General features: G+C 48.2%; 1 protein-coding gene across 1 annotated transcript in view; it reads left to right on the top strand.

Moving 5' to 3' along the window:
• Positions 1-24,284, top strand: part of UNC5D (unc-5 netrin receptor D) — a 721,393-nt gene that overhangs the window by 50,740 nt on the left and 646,369 nt on the right. Inside the window, exon 2 of the mRNA XM_084807245.1 lies at positions 10,969-11,218. Within this exon, the coding sequence (XP_084663371.1) occupies positions 10,969-11,218 (250 nt within the window). The remainder of the gene's footprint in view (positions 1-10,968; positions 11,219-24,284) is intronic.

Below are 24,284 nucleotides of genomic sequence, written 5' to 3' on the forward strand. Positions count from 1 at the left end.
AATAAGGAACGCAAAATCTTTAAAACGTAAAGATTTACTTAGCCTATCACAGCTGACTTTGAAAATCTAGCCGTGATAGGCTACGTAAATCGTTATGTAGCCTATCACGTTTTTATTTATTTATTTTTATTTCGCGGTCGGGGAGATGGGGCGCTCCCCCCCCGGCCTGAATTTCGGCGGCGAGGGATGGGGCGCCTCCCCCCCAGCCTGAATTTCGGCCAGGAGGGGCGGGGCGCCTCCCCCCCACCAAGAACTTCGGGGGGAGAACCGAAGCGCCTCCCCACCACCGCGAAGCAAGCTGCGGGACCAGGTAAGGGACTTTCGTCCATCCTTAGCTTAGTGTAGGGATGTTGGAGAAATCCTCCATGGATCCCAATGAGGCCGGATTCTATTGAATCCATTGATACAGAGCCAGCTGCTGGCCTGCAGCCCAACAGAATCCCTGCAGAGAGGAACCGGCTCACAAGGACTCCAGGGGGAGGAATGGATCGCCTCCCCCTGCAGGTGGATTCTCTACGGACTGGCAGGTAGGGAATCCACCCATCCCTACTAAGAGGCGACCACCTATCCAAAGCAGGGCAGGAGAAGCACGGAGGGGATCGGTCCCTCTGCACTTTTTCAGCTAGACAGCTGATTGTGTCTATCTAGCCGCGGGAGCACGAAGTGGAGGAGGAGGCTGCTGTTCGACACATAGGATGTGGCATACAGGCAGCTACGCTCTCCCCGACCCAGAACACCCCCAGACACACCCCTTTCTGGCCTCGCCACACTCCTCTTGCGAGCATGGAGGGGCTGTTCTGCACTGCCTCCGAGGCAGCGTGGAAGTGGGGGGAGGTCGGTTCCTGGAAAATCCCATATCCTATGGCCCTCTAGCGGCCATAGGATCGCTCCCTTAACAAATTAACGTCCTTTTGTCATTTGGTGTCAATATGTTATTTATTGGACCACCACTTCATATATATGATGCTCAAAGTTGTGTGTGTGTATGTGTAATAACAATAAAATTGGTAGGTCCAAAACAATATATCCAAATGAATATTTGGTTGAAAGGGGTAGGAAGACTTGGAGTGTGTGGAATCATCTTGGCTTTTCCTAGGACCCAGAGATCTACTGGGTGGAGCCAAATGCAAACCAGTGGCTTAGAAAGTAGGGAGGAGGGGGGGAATCAAATACAATTGCCCCACATCATCATCAACCACCCTGATGAGTGTAACTCAGCACCTGTAGCGAGTTGGTCATTGAGCAAAAAAGTGGACTTCACAGAGTTCCTACATGCTGCTAATGGAGACCTGTCTAGGCTAAGACAGAGAAGGGATTCTAGCTAGGGATGTACGAAAGTCACTTACCTTTTCGCAGCTTGGCTTCGCGGTGGGGGGGAGGCGCTTCGCTTTCCCCCCCGAAGTTCGGCGAAGAGGGGGAGGCTTCCCGCCTCGCCCGGCCGAAATTCAGGCCAGGGAGAAGCGCCCTGTCTCCCCGGCCACGAAACAAAAAGTAAAAAAAAAGAACGATTTTCTTCTTTTAAGAAAGAAAATTTAACGATTTAAATTTACGATTTACGTGACGATTTACGTAGCCTATCACGGCTAGATTTCCAAAGTCAGCCATGATAGGCTATGTAAATCGTCACATAGCCTATCACGGGGGACTTTGGAAAAAGAAAAAAAAAGCGCGTATGCAAATGGCGGCGGCCCATGGGCACCGCCATTTGCATTCCTTATTTTGGCATGTCTAGTCTACGTAAACATTTAAGTAGACTACGGCGAAAATAAGGGCAACGCAAATAGCGTGCCCTCATTTTCGCCGTAGTCTACGTAAATCTTTACGTAGACTAGATGTGCCAAAATAAGGAACGCAAATGGCGGCGCCCATGGGCCGCCGCCATTTGTGTATGCGTTTTTTTTTCCAAAGTCACCCGTGATAGGCTACGTGATGATTTACGTAGCCTATCACAGCTGACTTTGGAAATCTAGCCGTGATAGGCTACGTAAATCGTTACGTAGCCTATACATGGGGGTGTGTTGTTGGTTTTTTTGCAATGGCGGCGGCAGCCAGTCGGGAGACCGGCCACCGCCCCCGCCCATGCCGAACCGCCGCCGAACCGCCGCCGGGACCCGCCGCCGGGAGGGACATTCGCCAAAGGTAAGTCCCGTCCCGAGGCGGGGGGGAGAATTTCACCGCCGATTTCAGGGAGCCGAATGTGTTGGCGCTCGGCCCCCCGAAGATTCAGGGAGAAATTCTCCGCCATCCCTAATTCTAGCTAACAAAAAGGTAGGTTCTTATATACTTCTAATTGGTGCAGCTCCATATGTCAACAATTGTACATATACCTGGTTTACCTCACTATTCTGAGTTGGGGAGTTGTGTCTTATCTTACTCATGAGCTGGGAGGTTTTCACTCCTAAGTTGGAGGGTCGAGGCCTCTCTCTCTCTTGGAAGAAAGGAAATTAATTTCCCAGGAGGAGATGTTTCGGGGGGGGGGAGAAGCCCCCCTTCTCCTGAATGCGTGTGTGTTTGTGCTGGCCTCTTCTGAGAGGTGGCGTGGTGGGGGGGAGAGCATAGCTTGTCAGCTCTTAAGAGAGAAAACCCTATATAAGCTTAGAGAGATAAACCTATATAAGCTTGTGCTAAGAGCAGACTAATTGGGTCTTGCTTCAAGGGACAAGAAGCATGCAAGTGCCAGCTTGGAGAACCTTTGCCAGTCCTAGGAATGACCTCTGTCTATCTTGGAGACTCAGACAGACATAACAGCTTGTGACAAGGGTGCCTGCTTTGCCAACTGAGGGGAGGTGTGAGCTTTCTTTGCATCTATAATTTGCATCTACTTCCTATCAATAAACTGTCATCCTTTGGCACAACTGGCTTTGTTTCATCTTGGCAATCTAAGGCTGCAATCCTATGCAGGTTTAGACAGAAAAAGTCCTACAGCTTGTAGGAGTTGTAGGACTTTTTTCTGTCTAAACCTGTATAGGATTGCACCCTAAAAGTATCAGGGCCCCAGATCAGTACAGTACCCAATCCCAGCACATCACCACAAGTAGAGAAATCCCACACATGAAGACCATAACTGAAAAGGGGTTATATTGCTTTGGTCTCATGCCATGCCCAATTAGAACTCTCTTGGGAGGACTCTTGTGATGGAAAACCATGAAGAAAGCCACTTTGCACAGAAAAGCCTGGCTTTGGAACACAGATGGGAACTTGAGGATATTGCAAACACTTCTTTACCCAGAACTCTAAGAAAGGGATACCTCTCTTTAGGGCTCCAGACACAACCAAACAGCATCAACTCCATTCCAATAACATGGGTGCCAGGAGAGGGCACCCCACCCAGTTAAGCAAGGGAAGAGGGAACACATCTTGTAATGTACAATTACTGCAACTGTCTGTGTTGCCCCCGCCCCAGCACCCCCTTTGCCATATATGAATACTGTGCCTTGTTCGGATTGTATTGCTCTAATACTCTTCCTGTCCATCCACCCACCCACCCAATGGGAAACAGTGTCTCCCACACACAGGGGGACCACTGATCCCGGCATGCAGGTAAGCTCTCTATTGGCAAAGGTGGCAGGCACTCCACTCCAACCACTGCCACTACTGACCAAAACACTCATGAGCACTTTGGCCTTGCAGGATCACAGCCCAGATGCATGTGGCAAAAAAATGGCCACTGTACACACAGTGAATCAGGAGGGGCTATAGCTCAGTGGCAAGGAATATGTTTTGCATGCAGACAGCCCCAGATTTGATCTCTGGCATCTCCATTTCCAGGTAGAGCTGGGGAAAAATCCTACCTGGAGGGCTGTTGCGGGTCAGTGTTGGCAATACTACTGGGCTAGACTACCAAGGATCTGACTCAGTCTATGGCTGCTTCATATGCTCCCATGTTCTAATGTATCCTTACAACCTCATAGGGACGGCGGAGAATTCTGCCATGGATTTCAGTGAGGCCGAAAGCACTGGCATTTGGCCCCCCAAAATCCATGGCAGAACGGCCTGCCCCCCCGCGGATTCCCCCTGGGATGAAGCTTACCTGGGGCAGATGTTCCTGATGGCGGCGGCTGTGGAGGTGGCTGGTCTTTTGACTGGCTGCTGTGGCCACCATTTGCATCCTGGTCTTTGCTGTGATAGGCTATGCAAGTATTTATGTAGCCTATCATGGCAAGCCAAGCAAAAAAAACCCAACAAAACAATGGTGTATGCAAATGGCAGCAGCTACAGCGGCCGCCATTTGCGTTCCCTATTTTTCGCCATTTTAGCCTACGTAAATATTTACATAGGCTATTACGGTGACAAAAAAGGGGAACGCAAATAACGTAGTGGGCACTATTTGTGTTCCTTCCCCCCCCCCCCCCGCTGTTTTAGCCTATGTAGATATTTACGTAAGCTATTACGGCGAAAAAAAGGAACGCAAATAGCGCCCACTAAGCTATTTGCGTTCCCCTTTTTTTTGCCGTAATAGCCTATGTAAATATTTATGTAGGCTAAAACAGGGAAAAATAGGGAACGCAAATGGCAACCGCCGTAGCTGCTGCCATTTGCGTACGTTGTTTTTGTTTTTTTTGGTTGCTGTGATAGGCTACGTAAATACTTACGTAGCCTATCACAGCAGCCTGGCTGGACGCAAATGGCGGCTGCCACGGCGGCTGCCATTTACGTCCACAGCAGCCCGTCCGTGGCCAGAAATCCGGCTGCGGATGGCCCTGGCCGGCTGCTCTACGGAGCCGCTGTGGAGTGGAGCCAGCTGGACAGGATTCCAGGGGGGAGGACTGGATCGCCTTCCCCCTGGTCGAGGATTCTGGGGGGAAGGACAACGCACCTCCCCCCCACCAAAAAATTCCACAAAAAGGTGAGTTTCATACATCCCTACAACCCCAATGGGGGAATGGACGAGTCTTCTCAGTCACTGCATTCTCCCCCTCAACTGTCTCTCACACTGGTTGGAGGCTCAGGCATGGGTACTGGCTTAGTACCCTAGTGAAACCACTCACCTTTCCTTCTCAGTTCCTCACAAACATCTGATCCAGGGAATATGTGCTCCAGCTGCTGACAACTGCTTTGTTATTCTAGCCCTCTTAACATGTTCACTATGAAACAGCTTCTGAGAATGTGCCTTCTAGCCTGCCCTCTAGATGCCATCTGAATGCTGGCCACACCCCTGACTGGCACATGACTGGAGTCTGTCTGAAGAGAAACTTACATGCATATTGGATGTAGATGTGTAGGGCTCCCTCCATGGGGATGCAAACCTGATCACTGCCTTTCCTTGTAGAGTCTCTCCAGTGGTCTGCAGCCTCCCTGGCTTCCCACACATCAATTAAAGCCCATGGGAAGAAGTCACGAGGTAACTCCTCCCATGGGGATGGGGCTTCTTCACAGCCTGAAGCGTGGGGAAGCCATGGAGGCTGCAGAGTGGTGGAGATATGTATAATACCTGGTCACATAAGAAGCACATAAGGTAAGCTCAAAAAAACCACAAGAAGAAATTCTAAAGCACCCTGAGAATGAGGCAGAAAAACAGAAGTCTCTTTCATGGGGCAATACAACTTTTGGGAACACAGATAGATTTCAGCACAGGACTAATAGTTCTAATAGAAAATATTACACTACTGTTGATTTTAGAGTAGAAATGCAATATGGAAGGAGAGGGTGTGAGTATAGGGATGGTGGAGAATTCTGCCATGGATTTCAGAGAGGCCGAATGCACTGGCATTCAGCCCCCTGAAACCCGTGGCGGAATGGCCTCCCACCCCCCTGCGGATTCCCTCCTGGGACGAAGCTTACCTGGGGCAGATGTTCCGGTGGCGGCGGCTCTGGCAGCAGCTGGTCTTTCGACCGGCTGCCGCAGCCGCCATTTGCATCCAGCCAGCCTGCCGTGATAGGCTACATAAGTATTTACGTAGCTATCACGGCAGGCCATTTGCGTCCGCAGCCGGTACTCCGGCTGCGGACAGCCCTGGCCAGCTGCTTCATGGAGCCTCCATAGAGCGGAGCCGGCCGGGCAGGATTCCAGGGGGAGAGGACCGGATTACCTCCCCCCCCATCAAGGATTCAGGGGGGAGGGATGGAGCGCCTCCCCCCCCATGAGTCACATCTGCAAAAAGGTAAGTGACTTTCGTACATCCCTAGGTGAGTAGAGGAGACTGTAGAAAAGGCATTAGATCATGGGTGGGCAACTTGTAGGCCAAAATGTCTGGAGGGCCTCCCATGATCCTTCACCACTGAGTATGCTGGCCAGGGCTGATGGGAGCTGTAGGCCAAGACATCTGGAGGGCCACAAGTTGCTCACCCCCCTGCACTAGATGGAATGAGAAAAGGATGAAAGGGAAGAAACAGAAGTAGAAAAAAGAGAAAAGGTAGAAGAGTGAGGGAAAGAAAGGGGGACCACAGCCCACTTATAGCACGCATGCTCCTTGCATGCTGAAGTTCAATCCATTCAGATATTTTTTGGGGAGCAGAGCTGGAATTCTCTTGTGCCTGACACCTTGGGGTGCTGAGAAGTCAGAATTAGGGTAGCCAGATGCAAAAGAGGACACAGCGCTCCTGCACCTTTAGTAGCTGTGTAGAAAGAAGAGGGGATTCCAGCAGGTGTCGGCTGCACGGCAAACTACATCTGCTGAATGTCCCTCTTCCACGCAAGTCTGGAAGGTGCAGGAGCCTTGTCCTCTTTTGCACCTGGCCACCCAGCTGGAACGGATAGTACTGGGCTCTGTGGGTCAATACAGCTTCAGTGGTTCACATTCTAAGACTAAGAAAGAAGGCAAAATAAGGCTGCATTCCTAAATACACTTGCAAATGTGATGTAGTTACTGAAGTAGTGGATTAGAACTGAGGAAACAAGCAGGCCAAGCTCCATTCAGCCAGTAAGTTCACTGGGTGATATTGGACCAGTCTCTCTCTCATCCTAACCTACCTTACAGGATAGTTGTGAGGATGAAAGGGGGAAGGATCTAGATACATTGCTGTGAGGTCCTTGGAGGAATGGTAGGCATAAATAAAACATAATTTATTTTTATTTATTTCATTTCATTTCTATACCGCCCAATAGCCGAAGCTCTCTGGGCAGTTCACAAAAATTAAAACCAAACAACACACAATAAGACAATTTAAAATATATAGAACATTAAAACCACAAAATAACAATACAACCACAATAAAACCTAGCAGCAGTACAGGAGTTTAAAATACAGATTTAAAACAGCAAAGCTAAAAATTTAGAAAGCTAAAATGCCTGGGAAAATAAAAAGGTCTTCACCTGGCGCCAAAAGGAGTACAATGTAGGCGCCAGGCGAACCTCACTAGGGAGCTCATTCCAGAGCCGGGGTGCCACAACAGAAAAAGCCCTCCTCCTAGTAGCCACCCGCCTCACTTCCTTTGGCAGGGGCTCACGGAGAAGGGCCGCTGATGATGATCTTAAGGTCCGGGCAGGCACATACGGGAGGAGGCAATCCTTCAGGTAACCTGGCCCCAAGCCGTTAAGGGCTTTGAATGTTAACACCAGCACTTTGAATCGGGCCCGGAAATGGACTGGCAGCCAGTGCAGCTGGAAAAGTACTGGCGCAATATGAGCTCGCAGGCCAGTCCCTGTTAACAATCTTGCTGCCCTATTTTGGACGAGCTGAAGTTTCCGGACCATTTTCAAAGGCAGCCCCACGTATAACGCATTGCAGTAATCCAGACGAGAAGTTATCAGAGCATGGATAACTGTAGCTAGGCTATCTCTGTCCAGATAAGGGCGTAGTTGCTATACCAGCCTAAGCTGATAAAAAGTGCTCCGTGCCACTGAGTTCACCTGTGCCTCAAGTGACAGTTCTGGATCCAAGAGCACCCCCAAACTACGAACCTGATCCTTTAGGGGGAGTGCAACCCCCTCCAGAACAGGTTGAATATCACCTAGCCGGGCAGACGAACCACCCACTAACAGTACCTCCATCTTGTTTGGATTGAGTTTCAGTTTATTACCCCTCATCCAGTCCATTACCGTGCCCAGGCACTGGTTCAGAACAGCCACTGCCTCACCTGGTTTTGATGAGAAAGAGAGGTAGAGTTGGGTGTCATCCGCATATTGATGGCACCTCAGCCCACACCTCCGGATAACCTCCCCCAGCGGTTTCATGTAGATGTTAAACAGCATGGGGGATAAAATAGAGCCCTGTGGAACCCCATGGCACAATTGCCATGGCACAGAGCAATAATCCCCCAGCACCACCTTCTGGAATCGGCCATCCAAGTAGGAGCGGAACCACTGTAGTGCAGTGCCTCCAACTCCCAACCCAGGCAACCTATCCAGAAGGATACCATGGTCAATGGTATCGAAAGCCGCTGAGAGGTCCAGGAGAATCAACAGGGTTGCACTCCCCCTGTCCCTCTCCCGGCAGAGGTCATCCCACAGGGCGACCAAGGCAGTTTCCGTTCCAAAACCAGGCCTGAAGCCCGATTGAAATGGATCTAGATCATCCGTTTCATTCAACAGTGCCTGGAGCTGTCCTACAACCACCCGCTCAAGCACCTTGCCCAGGAAGGGGATGTTGGCCACTGGCCTATAATTGTTAACATCCTCTGGGTCCAGGTTAGGCTTTTTCAGGAGTGGTCTAATTACTGCCTGTTTTAAAGCAGCAGGCACCACTCCCTCTCTCAAGGAGGAATTTACAACCTCCTGGACCCAGCCGGACAACCCCTCCTTGTTTGATTTAATAAGCAATGAAGGGCAAGGGTCAAGCACACAAGTGGTCCATCGGACTTGGCCAAGCACCTTGTCCACATCCTCAGGCCTCAGTAACTGAAACTCATCCAATAAAACTGGACCAGATGGTGCTCTGAACGCCTCTACCAATGGAACTGCATTAATGGTGGTGTCCAATTCATGATGAATCTGAGTGACTTTATCCTCAAAGTGCCGCGCAAACTCGTCACAGCGTGCTACCGAGGGTTCCACCATCTCTCTCCCTGGCCCAGAATGTAACAGGCCACGAACCACTTGAAAAAGCTCCGCTGGACGACACTGAGAAGATGCAATGCTGGTGGAAAAGAACTGCCTCTTTGCCACCCTCACCGCCACAGAGTAGGCTCGATAGTGGGCTCTTACCTGTGTTCGATCAGACTCAGCACGAGTTTTCCTCCACCTGCATTCTAGCCGTCTCCCCTCTTGCTTCATTGCCCTCAGCTCAGGTGTATACCAAGGAGCTGGCTGGGCTCTGCTCAGAGGGAGAGGGCGCTTGGGCGCGATCGTGTCAACCGCCCGAGTCATCTCTGCATTCCACAGAGCGACCTCGGCTTCGACAGGAGCACCAGCCATACCAGCAGGAAAATCCCCCAGAGCCCTCTGGAATCCATCGGAATCCATTAATCTCCGGGGGCGGACCATTTTAATAGGTCCCCAACCCTTGCAGAGGGGGAAGGCCGCCAGAAGTCTAACCTCAGCAGGAAGTGATCTGACCATGACAAAGGGACAGATGTTAATTCCTCCACTTTCAGATCACCATCCACCTGCCCAGTCGAGAAAACCAGATCAAGCGTGTGTCCTTTTATATGCGTTGGGCCGATGACATGTTGGGACAGCCCCATGGTTGTCATGGCGGCCATGAAGTTCTGAGCCGCCCCGGATACAGCGGCCTCAGCATGGAAGTTGAGATCCCCCAGGACCATCATCCTGGGGGTCCTCAACACCAAGTCCAAGACCACCTCCGTCAGCTCAGGCAGGGAGTCTGATGGGCAGCGGGGTGGGCGGTACACCAACAGAATCCCTAATCTGTCCCGGGTACCCAACACAAGGTACAAACACTCAAGATCTGCACTTGAATGAGCAGGAAGCCTGGAGAGGGAGATTGAATTCCTATAGACCACGGCAACCCCCCCTCCCCGACCCTCAAGTCGGTGTTGGTGCTGAACCGAGTACCCAGGAGGGCACAGCTGGGAGAGAGTGACCCCCACCTCTTACACCTAATTATCTGGGAGTAAGCCCCCACTGAATTCAAAGGGACTTACTTTTGCGTATACACAAAGGCTTGCACTGTAAGACAAAAGCTACACAAACACTGGGAAAGTATAAGAAAACAAGGGAAGGTCAAAAGAAGGAAAAGAGAATGTGGAATGAAAGGAAAATAGGGCGGGGGAGAAGAGACAGGGAAAGAACTGGGACAGAACAGAAAACGAAAGAAGAAAGAGGGGGCTTTAAAAAATAAAAGGAACGTGGGAGAGAAACAAAGGGGAAATCTACATTACAACTTTAAACTGGCTTCAAACCAGTTTATCTAAAGGGATCCTGCAGTTTCATGAGGGTACTGAGAATTCTTTGCTAGGGACCCCTGTCCCCTGCCCAAGCGGCCCCTCCTCCTAGAGCTACAATTCCCAGAATCCCTGTATTTGGTAGCCGTAATAGCTAAAAACAGGTTTGAAACCAGTTTAAACTAAGTTGTGATGACTGCCCCTTCGAAGTTGAAAAGTTCATGACTAGCCAGGCCCCGGTCCAGCGCCAAACTGCGCAAGCCTAGCACGCCCACTCGGATGCACCCCGCAGTGGGTTACACGGCACTTGCTCTCGGGTAAGCCCAGTATGAGTCCCAGTACTGGGAAAAAGGCGAGATACAAATAAATATCATAAATAATAAATAAGCGGGGCCAAGACGGCAGCCGCGCAAGCCCACGCGTGTTTGCTCCGAGCTAAGTTCGCGCGCGCGTGTCCGTGTCCGACGGGGCTTCCTCCCCGGCAGGCGGCTTCTTGCACGCCGGCCGCGGAGGGCCCGAGAACAGCCGGGGAAAGCGCCGCCGCCCAGGCGGGGCTGTGTCGGAGCGCCGGCCGCCGGGGCGCCCCGCGCTGGAGACGCCCACTCGGCCTGTCCTCGCCGGCCCGGCCCGGCCCCGCCCCCTCGGGCCGCTGGCCCCGCCCCGCCCGCGCCTCATTGGCTGCGGCGGCGGAGGAGGAGGAGGAGGGGGCGTCTCCTTGGGCTGCGGGTGCGCGGCTGCTCGTCTTAGTCTGCACTCTGGAGCCGGGCGGGCGAGCGAAGGAAGCAGCCGGCTAGCCGGGCGGGAAGAGCCGCCCTCGCCGCTCGCGAGGCAGCGCCTCGAGCCCCTCTCCCGGAGTTGTCGGGCGGAGCTCCCCCTGCCTTCCCGGCCTCGGGGTCGCTCGTCATGGGCGCCGGAGGGAGGATCTCGCCTTTCTGCTGCTGCTGCTGCTGGCTCGGGCTGCTGTTGGGGCTGCGCGGCGCGGCCGGGGCGCTGCGAGGTGAGCGGGATCAACTCGTGTCTTCTTCTCCTTCTCCTTCTGGCCGTGGTCGTGGTCTCTCCCGGGGAAGGCGGCGGTGGGGAGGGGGCGTCTTGGGGGGCCGGGGGGCTCACAAGTTTCCCCGCCCCCCCGGCCCTCCTCTTTCGTCCCAAGCAAGCGTGGATCGGAGTCCACAGGTGACCTGTCTCGCTCCAGAGTAAGGAGGGTGGATCCCCCTTTCTGGTTTGTGTGGGCGGGTTTCTTGAGGGGGGGCAGAGAAGAGAGGCGCTGCTGCAACGCACGCCAGGTTTCCTCCATCCTTTCCTGTTCTCCCCACCCTTTTAAGGCGAAGGCAGCTGCGGATCACTCTGCCCGCGGTGTTTCGCTGCGCTCTCCCCCCCTCCCTCTACTCCCCCCGCTTTATGGGGCCTATCGATCTTAAAAAGGGTTTCTAGAGGGGAGCTGATTCTGCAGCGGAGAGCATCGGATCTTGGACGAACCTGGAGTCGGTGGAGCGCTAGGGAACGGTGTTGGGAAGAGCAGCGCCGCTTGGGCGTGAAGGTTGTGTAGGGACGAGCATCTTTTGGGGGGTGAGGGGTGCAGGGTGCTCCCCGCAGCTTTGGCTGGCTGTGGCAGCTGGATCCTTGCCACCTGGCCAAGTGCCCGACAGCGCAATCCTGGCCATGTTCACTTAGAAGCAAGCGCTATTGAATGCCGGCGATGGCCGTCAAAAGCTGCAATCCTGTGCGCACATACACACCCGTCCCACACACTTACCTGGGAGTAAGCCGGATCGAGTGCTGTGGGAGTTACTTCCATGCAAATACGCATCGGATTGCACTGCACGTCTGGGATAGGTGCGTTTCATTACTGTGCTTGTCAGTTCCTTATTTCCTATGCCTTTTCCCCAGTGTCCCTGCTGCCAGTTCTGAGATGACACAGCCACCAGTGGCAAAGGTCTCACCCGTAACAGCGACGAATGAGACCTTTTGGACTCTGTGGTAGAGTTCTCCCAAACCTTGGGCGTGTTGTGTGTGCATCGTTCGGTCACTGTTTTGAAGGGAGCTGGCTGTTGCCATGTTCTTTAGTTAACTAGATGTTGGGGGAAATGCTGAATAAATCTGTCACCGTTGCTTTGTGTTTATGCATGGGGAAATGGAAGTGGATACTCAAGGAGCAAATGAGAGAACTGTCTATTACCGTCATCGTTATTATTTTTTTTCTAATAAAGTATTTGTGGTCTGTTAGCCAAGAGCCTGTGTGCAGAAGTCTTCACCGTTGTATGCATCTAGAAGCCTGTGATTTTTTTTTAAATTGGCAAATTCGTGCTGTATCTCTCTCTCTCTCTCTCTCTCCCTCCCCCCCCCCCAGCTTTGCCCTTGTCTTCAGGGAGTTCAGCTATGACATAAAAAATAAATGAAACTTTAGCAAAAATAAATGAAACTTTTAAAACTTGCTAATTAGCTTTAGCAAGTAGCTAATTATAAAGTCTTGCCTTGGCTTCTCCTGAGTCTGGCTGTCCATCCTCCAGCTCCCCTGTGTGCTTTTCTCATAGTAAAATCCACTCCTTTGCTTGGCTTAAAGAAAGAGATGCTTGCAAGGCATTTGGGATCTCGGTCTACTTGCAGCTGAGATGTTATATTCAGGTACCTTGGACAGCAGCTCTGCTCCATGAAAAGTGAACTTTGAATGTGACAGGGGAACAGAGGGCAGCCTCTGCTTCCCTCTCCCCACCCAACAGAGTCTCCCTTCATACTGAGTTTTTGGGAAGCAGCTATGCATTTAAAACATATTGCAAAGCAAAATATGAGCATGGCTTGGGGGGGGGGTAAGGGGTTTGACTCTGCACTACACAGTAGGAATACTTGGATCTGCATTTATCAGGATGGGCCATAGCTGGCTTCTGAAATCCCCCCCCCCTTCTAATATGCAGCACCTCTCTGCAAGATTTCAGAAGCTGCTTATTGCACTTTTCCACTTTTTTTGGATGTTTAGATACCTGACTGCTGTGGAATTGTTTTTAGGCAATAGTAGCATATGAGAGAGAGAGAGAGAGAGGAGTATTTTTAGCTTTGTTGCAGCCCCTTCCCTTCGTCTTTAATGCTGCCTGGTGTTTAGATGTAACCATAGCCAGAGCACTTAACCCCAGCTACTGACCCATTCAGCTATAATATTACAGTTTATGAAGTTGTCTTAGAGCCTCCTTGAAGAGAAATTGCATTCTAGAGTTCTTTGTGGGAATTTCAAAAAGGGAGTGTGCGCTTGTGAGATGGTGGTGGGGAGATACAATTATTTCACATCGTTGTCAGGTTCCATCTCAACCTGTTAGAATGCATGTGGACACAACTTCTGCCTTGCCTTACAATCAACTTTTTATAGGCAATTTCAAGTAAATTGGAAAAAAAAGCGAATAGAGCCTAGGAAGTCGCTCATTTGATCTGAGGGTAATTATCTTAATGCAAAGGAAACTAACTTTGAAGTGTGACATGTTGAATTCCTAAGTTCTCTTGGCATGTGACAAGTATGCTCCCCCCCCCACTCCCACCACCCCTTCAAACCCGGAGCTGTGCTTTGGATGGTATTTTGCAGCATGTCTCCTCCTAAGTAGGACTACAATGTTTGATCAGTTGGATTGGTGAGATTAATTGGTTAACAAGCTTTTGATTACAAAGCTGTCACTGATTAATTAGGACAGAAGAAGCTGCTTTATACTGCATCAGGCTGTTTATCCATTGAACCCAGTCTTGTTTGTTATGGCTGATTCTGGCTCCAGTCTTGTTTGTTATGGCTGATTCTGGCTCTCCAGGAGATCTTTTCCTGTCACCTGGCTACCTGATCCTTTTTTTCACCTGGAAATTCTAAGGAGGTTTTGTTTGCAAAGTGTATGCTCTCTGGCACTGAGTCACTGTCTCCCTGCCCCCAATTCAGTGGAGCAGTATATATATATATACACACACACACACACACACACCCACACAAGTCTGCCTGCCATTGCCATATACATGGTGATCTGTCTGCAACCCCAATCAGCACTCAAGAGAGTAGTAGTGAAGGAGGTGTGATGTGCTGAGAATTATGCTGACTGAAAGGGGCACTGCTGGTCACAGGAACCAAAGGCAGGCAGAAGTATCTACCCTCCTGAGAAGTACCTTGTACTCTGCAAATGAGAACAGCTTGGTTTGCATGAAATCCTGGTTGCCGCGTGAGAGCTAAATGTTGCAGCTGCTGCCAGCTCCAGATTTTTGAGAGCCCTTGGGCAAGTCACTCTCAACAGGCTCGTTTGCTCAGTGGGTCTGCTTTCTCATCACCATTGTCTCCAGCTGCTGTTGCTCCTCATTCTCTCTCCATGCCTACTCTTGACACCAGCCCTGGATGCAACACTGTTTTTCTGTTGGTGGGATCGTAGGGGCTCAGGCTCTCACAGATGCAGAGTTATTCCTGCTTAACGTTGATGGTCTAAAAGCTCAAACTGCCATCCATAAAAACTTAAAGTTGCAATCCTTATACCCACTTACCTGGGAGTAAGCCCCACTGAACTCAGTGGGACTTACTTCTGAGTAGACATGCATAGGATTGTGCTGATAGTATGTCTCTTAACTGCAACTCATGCTAGAGATAACCAGACATAAATAAAGGCGTTTGCTTGTAAGAATTTTGTTGGTGGGGCACTGACATAGTCAGGCATATTTTTACACACTAGCTTCAAGTTCAGTGAGGCCAAGTTTCTTCAGTCACGAAAGGTTTTGTTGCATTGCTAGGAAAAGACTAATGTCACCAATATGGTCTGTCCTAGGCCTGGTAAATACTCTTCTGTATACACTTACTGAGATATTATGACCATGGTTCTGATCTGTACTTTTCTGTATTAAAATATAATTATGATTTGATCTCAAGATGAGGGGGACTTTTTAGGGTTGGTTACTTTTACTTTTGGTATTTTATTGTATTCCTAATATTAGTGGAAATAAAATTATTAGCCAAGTAAAAGCTAAAATATTTTTTCTCTGATGTTTCATGGCACCTCTGTACACACAGCACTGCCTCACAGCCCTTTGCATTACTTCTGATTTATGATGAACACTTAACAACTCATTCAGTGGAGCATGTGAGGGTCTGTGAAGCCAGCTAGGTACTGGAGTGCAATTTCCTTTCTCTCTCTCTCAAGTTTTGAGTAGATATTGCCAAGGGGAGGCACAGCTATTTAGCATTGCTGATTCACATTTCAAAAAGTGCTTTGTGACTTCTGTTTGACTTGTCAACACAATGGCTCTGTAAAACAGGCAACACTTATTCCCATTTTGCAGACAGAATGGGGTCAGGGAGATGCTGACTTGCCTAGCACATCCCACAAACCTAAATGGAAATGTTGAACCCGGGTCCATATTTAAAACTGTGCATCAAAGTGGGTGCCTGCAAGGTATTGCCTAAGATAGGTGGCATCCCTATTATTAGATTTGAAATGTCAGACCCAGGTATGTCTATCTGTCAATAGCTTGCTTAGTTCAGATTCAAGCTCATACAAAGGCTTACTGGGAAGTTTGGGGTAGGTCACTTTCTGTATAAAAAAGTGAGGGGAATGACCTTGGCTGCAACTACTGTTGAAACGCAAAATGAGCTAAAAAGTCACAAAGATCTTTGCACACTGAAAGGTTTCTAAACTGAAAAGATCATAAAATGATCCATAAAAAAGGTCTTAATGAAAGTCTGAGTGGACTCCGTTACTAGAATGTGTGTGTAGTTCACACATTTTCCAATGTGCCAATTATGTTTGCTTTTATTCTTTCTAGTCAGGTATAATATCCTCCATGATTGCTTTGCTTCAGCTTAAAACAAGCAACAGAGAGCATTGGAAACCGGTCATGGATATGAATCTCTCTTGTATGTTGGCTTCCTTGATATGAACTTTATAAGTCTGTAGAGAAAAATATAATATTTCAAGATGAGATGGACCACATGCTAACTTGATAGAGAGTCGGAAGGATAGCGGTGTCCAACTTGTGGCCCCCCAGATGCTGTTGGACAGGAACTCCCATCATCCCTAGCCAGCATTGTCAATGCTGAGGAATGATGGAAGTTGTAAGCCAAACCATTTGGAGGGTTATAGGTTGACCGCACCTGATCTACAGCTATTTCTTTCTAGAACATTTGATTGATCATTGTTGCTACCATACGCCACTATTTCTTTGCCTTCTTGCATTTTCATCATGTATGTATACAATCGTCCTCCTGACAAATTCAGCACTTCCTTCCTCCTGACTTATTTGTGTGGAAACTTTTACAAATATATGTGCCACTGAGTCATCATCTTATAACATTTTTTTTTTTAAAAAAATAGCAGCTACAGTAGCCTTCCCCAACCTGCTGCTCTCCAGACGTTTTGGACTACAATCCCGGCATTCCTGGCCATTGCCCAGCCCTGTGGAAGAGTCTTAACAAGCTTACAATGCCTGCCATTCCTGGTATAGAAAAAGATCTGGATCATAGAGCTGACATAGACAATAATAGCTCAACATCTGGTTCCCCCCTTCTTTAGCAATATTTAGAGAGAGAAACACATAATATGGTGATGTCGTATCATGGAAGAACTGGATTCAGGGATACTGTTCTAGTGGGCACCCCTTCAGTCCTCATCACTTCTACTTCTGCCATTTAGAACCATCCCCTTCTGGACAGGAATATGCACCTAATCTACAACTGGTTCCTATTTCCCCCCGCCCTTCTTCCATGGTTGGTTGGATTTTGGTGTTGGATGAGGGTCACAAGAGGCTCATAGCTCTGGTCATGCAGTGCTGGCTCCAGGTTTTTGAAGGCCCTTGGAGAAGGCAGTGTCAATGGGCCCCTTCTCTCAGTGACTCTGCCTTTTCACCACCATTGTCCCCAACTCATCCTCTTTCTCATAATTTGCTTGCTTGTTAGGCAGAGAGCCAGTGAGCAAGTTGGTAGTGGAACCTACTGTTCTTCCGTCTTAGAACCACTGCTGTCTGGGCCAGAGCGAGAGGCAGGTGAACAAGCAGGTTGCAGTGGTGACACAGAGGAGGAACTCCAGGGTGCATTTGTCAGTGGGCCCCTGCAGGGGTATGGCCCCTTGCCAGACACTCAGCCACATTGACACCTACCCTCTACACCAGCCTTGAATGTATGCATCCCACTGCCTTTCCTTTTGGTGAGTGGACATTGCAAACTTGTACAGCAGGTACCTTGCTGGCTTGAGCAAAGATACTTTTGCTCTTCTGCTCTTTGTGATGCTGTTCCCCATAATGTTACCTTAGGCAATCCATTCCAGTTCAAGAAAATATAGGGTGATAACATCCCGCACAATGCTGAATTCACTTCTACCATGACTGAGTTTTATGGTGTAATCCATCTGCTGGATTATCCATGGACAGCAGGCCCCATAGTATATAAACTAGTGTGGTGCTGGATGTTCGGATCTATTTATTTTTGAACATTCATTTGGGGGGAGGGGCAAAAAGAAATTGCACCCCAAAATTGTGGGAAGGGGTAAGAATTTCAGAGAAATTTATCAGTGTGCAGAGGTTCAGTGCTTATCTTACTGTAAGGAGGTGACTGAGGGATTCATGTGTGTTCTTTATTTTATCATTTTTATCCTGTTCTTTCCTTGCAGTCTCCAACTGCTTGAACTTTCTGAAAGGCCCACTACAGGATTTAGCCAGGACTTCCTTCCTTGGGGTTTTCCAGTTCTGCTGTCTGCTGAGTACCTGAAAACTGAGTGAGGCATTTTGGTTAGGTCTTCTTGTTGTTAAAAATCTTTTTTAACAAGAAGAAGATGAACAACAATACACAGAGTGCATATGCCAGTACCATCACCCCTCAGCCACTGAAGTTTCTAAGTTTCTCCCAAATTCTCAACACCCGTGCGAAAGAGGCGGAAAAATGACTGCTTTCTCAGAGAAACAAAGACATGGTTAAAGGGCAGTTGGGGTTTCAGCCCAGCACTACCTTGATGAACAATCCCAAAGTTAGCTTTTTAAGAGGGTTAAAGTAGGGATGTAGGCATCTCATCCCTTTAACTTTTTCTGAATAGAAGACTCTGTGTCTGAGTGTGTGTGTCATGGGGGGCGGAGTATAAATAGGTGGGGTTTATTGTTTATTATGATGGCATGAGGGGGGAGGATGACATATCTGCTGAGAAAGTTCCCAGTTAAGTTACCCAGGCCACATTTTGTTTCTAAGCATGTAGAAGTAACTGCCCTATGTTCTCCGTTTTTCTCTAACTTTGCTGCTGTGTGTGTGTGTGTGTGTGTGAAACTTGACTATTCCTTTAAAATAATATACCCAACTCTCACAAGGTTTATGTCAAGGTTCCCCTTATGACCTGGACCCCCTGAGCAACTCTTGCCTCCTTTAGAGGCCTACCTTCCTCCTTTTAAACTTCCCCTTCCCAGTAGTGAGGGGTTTCAGCTATAGACGTGGGGTGACTGACACTCTAGGCACAGGGTTTAACCACAAGAGTTTGCTAGTAATTTAAAGGAAACAAATTACAATTAAAGATATTTATACACAGTTTCATATTAGGCAACTGGTTCCATCCATACTCAACTGGTGCCATCCATTTGCTTTCTGAATGTGCTTGTAAAAGCACCTCATGCTTATTATGAGCAATGCAACTTGTTCAGCAACTACTATTGTAGATAAGAACCCCTATGTGTCTGTGTGTGGGGGGAAGGAGGGAGTTGTGGTATCCCAAGGATGCTTGCTGAACTGTACTATCATCATACAGTTCATAAAGCAGAGGTGAAGGGTAGCTAGCCATTGTACTGATCTAGTTTAGAGGTCATAATATATTCCTGATTTTGTTCACTGTTTTAAAAGAATGCCTTACAATTCATTGATACAATACAATAGGGAAAAGGGACAGGGAGGGAAGAGGAAAATAGCCTGATTCAAGTTCCATGGCCAATGCATGGAATGGTCTGAGAGGGGAGGAGCCAAATAATACTTGGCCTTAGCCTGAATGATAGAAAGGGCCTTACTGTCTCAGCTTTTTCTCTCCATGCAACCAGGTGGAATGGCTGCTGATGGAGACCATCATGGGAGCGTAAGAGCCAAAATGGCAGCTAGTCACAGCTAGGGATGTCAGGGAATTCCGCCACGGACTCCAATGAGGCTGGATTCCTTAGAATCCGGCCTCTCGGAATCCATGGCAGAATGGCCTCCCCCCCCCCGCAACCCCGCGGAATCCCCCCGGGATGGAGCTTACCTGGCGGCGGATGTGGCGGCAGAGGCGGATGCGGCAGAGGCGGCTCCGGCTGGTCTCCCGGCCACTGCCAGGTTGCTGCAGCAGCAAATGGCGGCCATCGTAGTGGCCGCCATTTGTGTGGCTTCTTTTTGCCGTGATAGGCTACGTAAATACTTATGTAGCCTATCACGGCTTGACAGCCACACAAATGGTGGCTGGCGTAGCGGCCGCAGCAGCCCGGCTGCAGCTGGCGGCTCCGCGGAATGACCGCGGGGCGGAGCTGGCTGGGGAGGATTCTGGAGGGAGGGACAGAGCGCCTCCCCACTACCACCGATGCCCCAGAATGGATTGGTGAGTGGGATTCATACATCCCTAATCACAGCTGAGCCAACAGAGGGTCAGCTTGATGTCTCTCCTCTTCTTTGGAGGTGACCAGGGGAGCTATAAATGTAATTCTTCCTGTAAGTGTGCAATCTGCTTCCATTCTCCAAGTGGAGAACCATTTCCTTGTGTTCACCTGGGTAGAGTAGCTCAGGCTCTATGGTGAAATGAGCAACCTTAGGTAGAAGAAGAATTAGGATCCTCCATAATTCCGCCTTTCAAGATTAACCTCTGACTGATGAGATATAAATGGCTAATAGAATAACTTTCATAGGAAGCTGCAGTACGCTAGCAAAAATAGTTTGCTATCGTACACTAAGATGGAAAATTACTTGTGGTACAAATGTTCCCTTGAGGAAACATGATGCTGCTCTTCTTCACCCACCCCACTTCTTCTGTATTTTAGTCCTGCTTGCTGGGGAAATGCGGAGCTTGAGCTTCAGATTAAAATCTTAACACCAGAGGCTGCTGTTTCTGCTGGTTTGCATGCTGCTGCCGCTTTTACTGGAGCAGATGGCTGCATTCATTTATAGGAAATAGGAACTTAATTTCATCTTCAGTTTCTACTCTTTAAAGGGCTTTTAAGTGCCTTCTGGGTGGCATCATCTAGCCTTACCTGATATTATGGCCACTTACAAACCTTCATATGCACATTACAGTTTACCTGCTTAAAAGCAAATGACATTTAAAGGTACTTTGGAAATCACTCATGCTCCCCACCCCCTGCCAGCCACGGACAGGTGAGTGGGATTTGTGCATCCTTAGATCACAGGGCTTGGAGCCCAGGGTTTTGACAGGGTTTTCACAAAAGGATCAAAGGAAACCGTTCGGGGTCCAACTAAGACACAACAAATGAAAGAGAGGAAAAGATTCCTGTCCCTCTTAGTTTTTTCTTTCTTTAAGAAATTGTACTTCTCCAAGCCTTGGGCTTCCCCCAAGTATCTGTGGGTGGTGTCATTTTGGCTACATGAGCAATGGCATTCACAGCCTGAAAACTGGAAATGGAGGAAATGCTGCACCAAGGTGTTTTTATTTTCATTTGGCTGTGTTGACTTGGCAGCTAAACTATCTCCTACGGAGTGGTTTCCCCTTGGACTGCTTACTTCCTTGTCGTATAAAGTATAAATTTGCTGACTATTGCTTTGGAAAGAAGGGGAGATTTTTTCACAAGTTCCCATGGGTGTTGGATATCCAACTGACTGAATAATGTACAGTAGCACTAAAAGCACCTTATAATGCAAATTATTTGCAGGTAAGAGATTAAGAGGGCCAGAAGTGGAAAGGGTGATGGTATTACTGGTTAACTAAGAGGCTGTCATATCAGGCCAAGTTCATAATGCTGTGTTTCTATCTGCCTATCTCCCCATGACGGAGAAGGTGGGGTGCTTGGTATCCCAACATCCCTTATCAAACACTTGTCACTATGAGTCAACGTCACTATGGGAAAGCCATGTTAGAGAGCATGGGTAGTTAGATAAAGATTATTTAGAAGCAGCTGTTCCGTCCTCCCCCACTCCCCAGTTACCGATGTTAGTGCTTTAGCGATTGTACGAACTCTGTGATTATGCTTCCATTTCAGTGATAAATGTTGTCTCAGAATTTCAATGCTTTACACTTGTTGGCATTTACTGATCAGTTTCTGGCAGGCTTCACATGTGAGATCTCATAAGCCATTGGCTTTGAAATCCTGTCAATATGAAATGCTATTGCATGTCAAGTACCAACTGTCAAAATGTTGAAATCAAATACCATTGGGTGGCAAATGAAGATATCAAATGGTTGAATAGTTTGCAAACATTCTGAATATTCCTATCCAGAGAATGTTGAACGTCGGGATGTTAGGAAGGGAATTTTGAGGAAAGCCTTAAAAAAGAAGTATTTCAGCTGTACTGGAGACCATTTAGATGCTATATGAACAAAACCGCCCTCCACCACCACTTATTTGCATGTAAAAAAAGTCCTGGGCATCTCAATTTAAAGGATTTCAAGTAGCAGGGCTAGGAAAAATCTTGTTAGCTTGTCATATGAGGACTCCTTTCACATCTGCCTTAGGACCCTGGTGAATTGCTGAGGTATGTAGAACAAGTTGAAGATCACATACTTAAGTTACGTGCGGTGCTGGGTGGGCCTATTCTGGAGTCCTTCTGCCCCACTTGAACAGAGAGTCTTACCCATGGTGATGGATTGGTTTGCTAGTAAACATTGCTGTCCATTGCTGCGGGAATGATCAAGATGGGAGAGGGGCTCCTTCTGCACCAACAGTTGTCTGGAGGCAGCACTGAGCATCTTGGCAGTGTAGTTGCTGACTGCTTAGCTTCCTCTGGCACAGGCTATTGACATCAACAAGGGTAGCTAGCTGATGGGCATCTGCCATCTACCGGTAAGGATAGGAATCCTCATCTCCCATTGATTGCAGCTGTTGGCAGATCCTTCTAGCAAATTGCTTCCCTCACCACCACAGAGGGTTACACAAAATGCACCAAATGCTCTTGCAGATGTGCATTGCAAAGGAAGATGGATAGTGGCAAACATGCTGTTTGTTCACAATTGCTGACCATCATCGAGGAACTGCCCAGTGTCCATTAAAGAACTGCCCAGTGTCCATTGAAGATTCTGTGGAATACCGTTTGAAATAGGTGAGAATTTCATTTTGGTTTGGTTTTGATAAGAATTTACCAACGTTTGCAAAGTACTCCATATTCGGGACAAAACGAGGTTGTGATTTAGAAGAAGAAGAAGAAAGAATGTAGGAGAAACAGAAACAGACAGATTCATTCATCCAGGCCCAGGGCTTTGAGTGCTTAGATCTTAAAAGTCTGGGTTAGAATCTTGTGTAATCAGCCATGTTTGAGGTGCTGAATTAGGGTTGCCACTTCTTCTTTTTCTGTCAGGCTCCTCATCTTGAACAGGTACATGGCAGGAGGCAGGTACATCATGGTCTTTTCCATGCTGGGAATAGCTATGCCTGTTGGATTTGGCCAGTGCAGATGGGTGAGAATTTCCGTTCAATTCACTTTTTATAAGAATTTGCCAGAATTCACAACAGTCATATTTGGGAGAGAAAACTTGGGATTTAAAAACCTTGAATGTGGGAGAAAGCCAAACTGATAGGTTTGCCCATCCCTACTTTGCAAGCTACTTCCCTAACCTTATCCATAGCTAACATAGCGATAAACCAGAAGCTTCTGTCAAAATGAGTGGTTGCAGACAATAATGTTCATGGAGACTTTGTTTTTCTTCATTTTAACACAACCAATAAAAGCTAATAATGCTTCAGTCTTTCATCAGCCTTAAGAATGCAATATATCTTGTCATGTGGGATCACAAGAGAAATAAATGGGGTCATGACAGACAAAAGAGAAATATAAAAGCATTTTTTTTTTCTTTAGAAACTATTAGTTCTAAAGCTGAGGGGGGGAATCATCAAGAATAATTCTTATTGTTTTTATACCATTCTATTGGTGGTGGTTTTATTTTATTTTTTTAACTTCTGCTATTGAAACTTGTGTTATCAGTTTCAAGATATCATAACAAGAGATTAAAGTCTTTTAAATGGTGCTTGACAAGGATTCTTGTGATACAGCTCAAATCCACCTATTCTCTAGTGCTTATCACCTCGCATATCCTAGGGCAATTTTTTTGCAATCCATAAAACACTCAGAGCCAAGCTCCTTTTGAACTGGAGAAAATATAGGCTAAATTTGTGCTTGGCTACCACTTGGAATGTGTGTTTTATTTAGATTAAGGATGTATGAGAAATGTGTTTCAGTTAGTTCATGGCCAGAATTTACCCTGTTAGCGCCTCCCAAATGTGAGTGCAATCTGTGGTCCAAGCTCATACCTTCCCGGGCTTGTGATGCTGTTTGTGGGGAAAATAAAGCATTTATAAAACATAAAATAAAACATACATGGAACAGCCTGCCAGGACTTACTGGATCAAGTCATCTTCCTTCTCTTGCTGAAAATACCCAGGCAGAGAGGCAGCATGGTGCTGGGCCTGAGTATAAAGGTAAAAGGGAGCACTGCCTATGGACAACTTGAGGTGATAAGGGAAGCACACCACAGCTGTAGGAGAGTGGAGTCTCAGCAGCAACAACTGGGCCTCATCAAGCTGCTGCTATAAAGTTTTGTGAAGGAGCAGAAAAAAGCGGGTGGTGGGAAGAGCAAAATGTGGGAGGGCAGGTTGATGAAATTTGCTCACAAGAGGATAGATGGATATTCACTGCCAAGGCAGATGCCAGAGGAGTGCCGCACCTGCAGCCACCACCCAGGGTTTCCTTCACTGGGAGACCTGGGAATTCCCAGCGGGCAGCCACAGGAAGAACTCAGGCATACCAAAGCCTGGGCTTAGCATCTCTCTCTGAGCCACCTGAAGAGTCCCACCCTTTGCTTCGTTGAGAGAGCTACTTCCCTAGAAATGGTCAACCTCTGTTGATGGAAAACTGTGAAGGGTCGCTACCTGAAAGGCCAGTACTTTGTTATTTAAAGCCCGGAAGGGGAGGGAGA

The sequence above is a fragment of the Heloderma suspectum genome, chromosome 6, assembly GCF_057233095.1.
Source record: "Heloderma suspectum isolate Gila_16-S chromosome 6, 16-S_ref, whole genome shotgun sequence".
In the NCBI taxonomy this organism is placed as follows: domain Eukaryota; kingdom Metazoa; phylum Chordata; class Lepidosauria; order Squamata; family Helodermatidae; genus Heloderma; species Heloderma suspectum.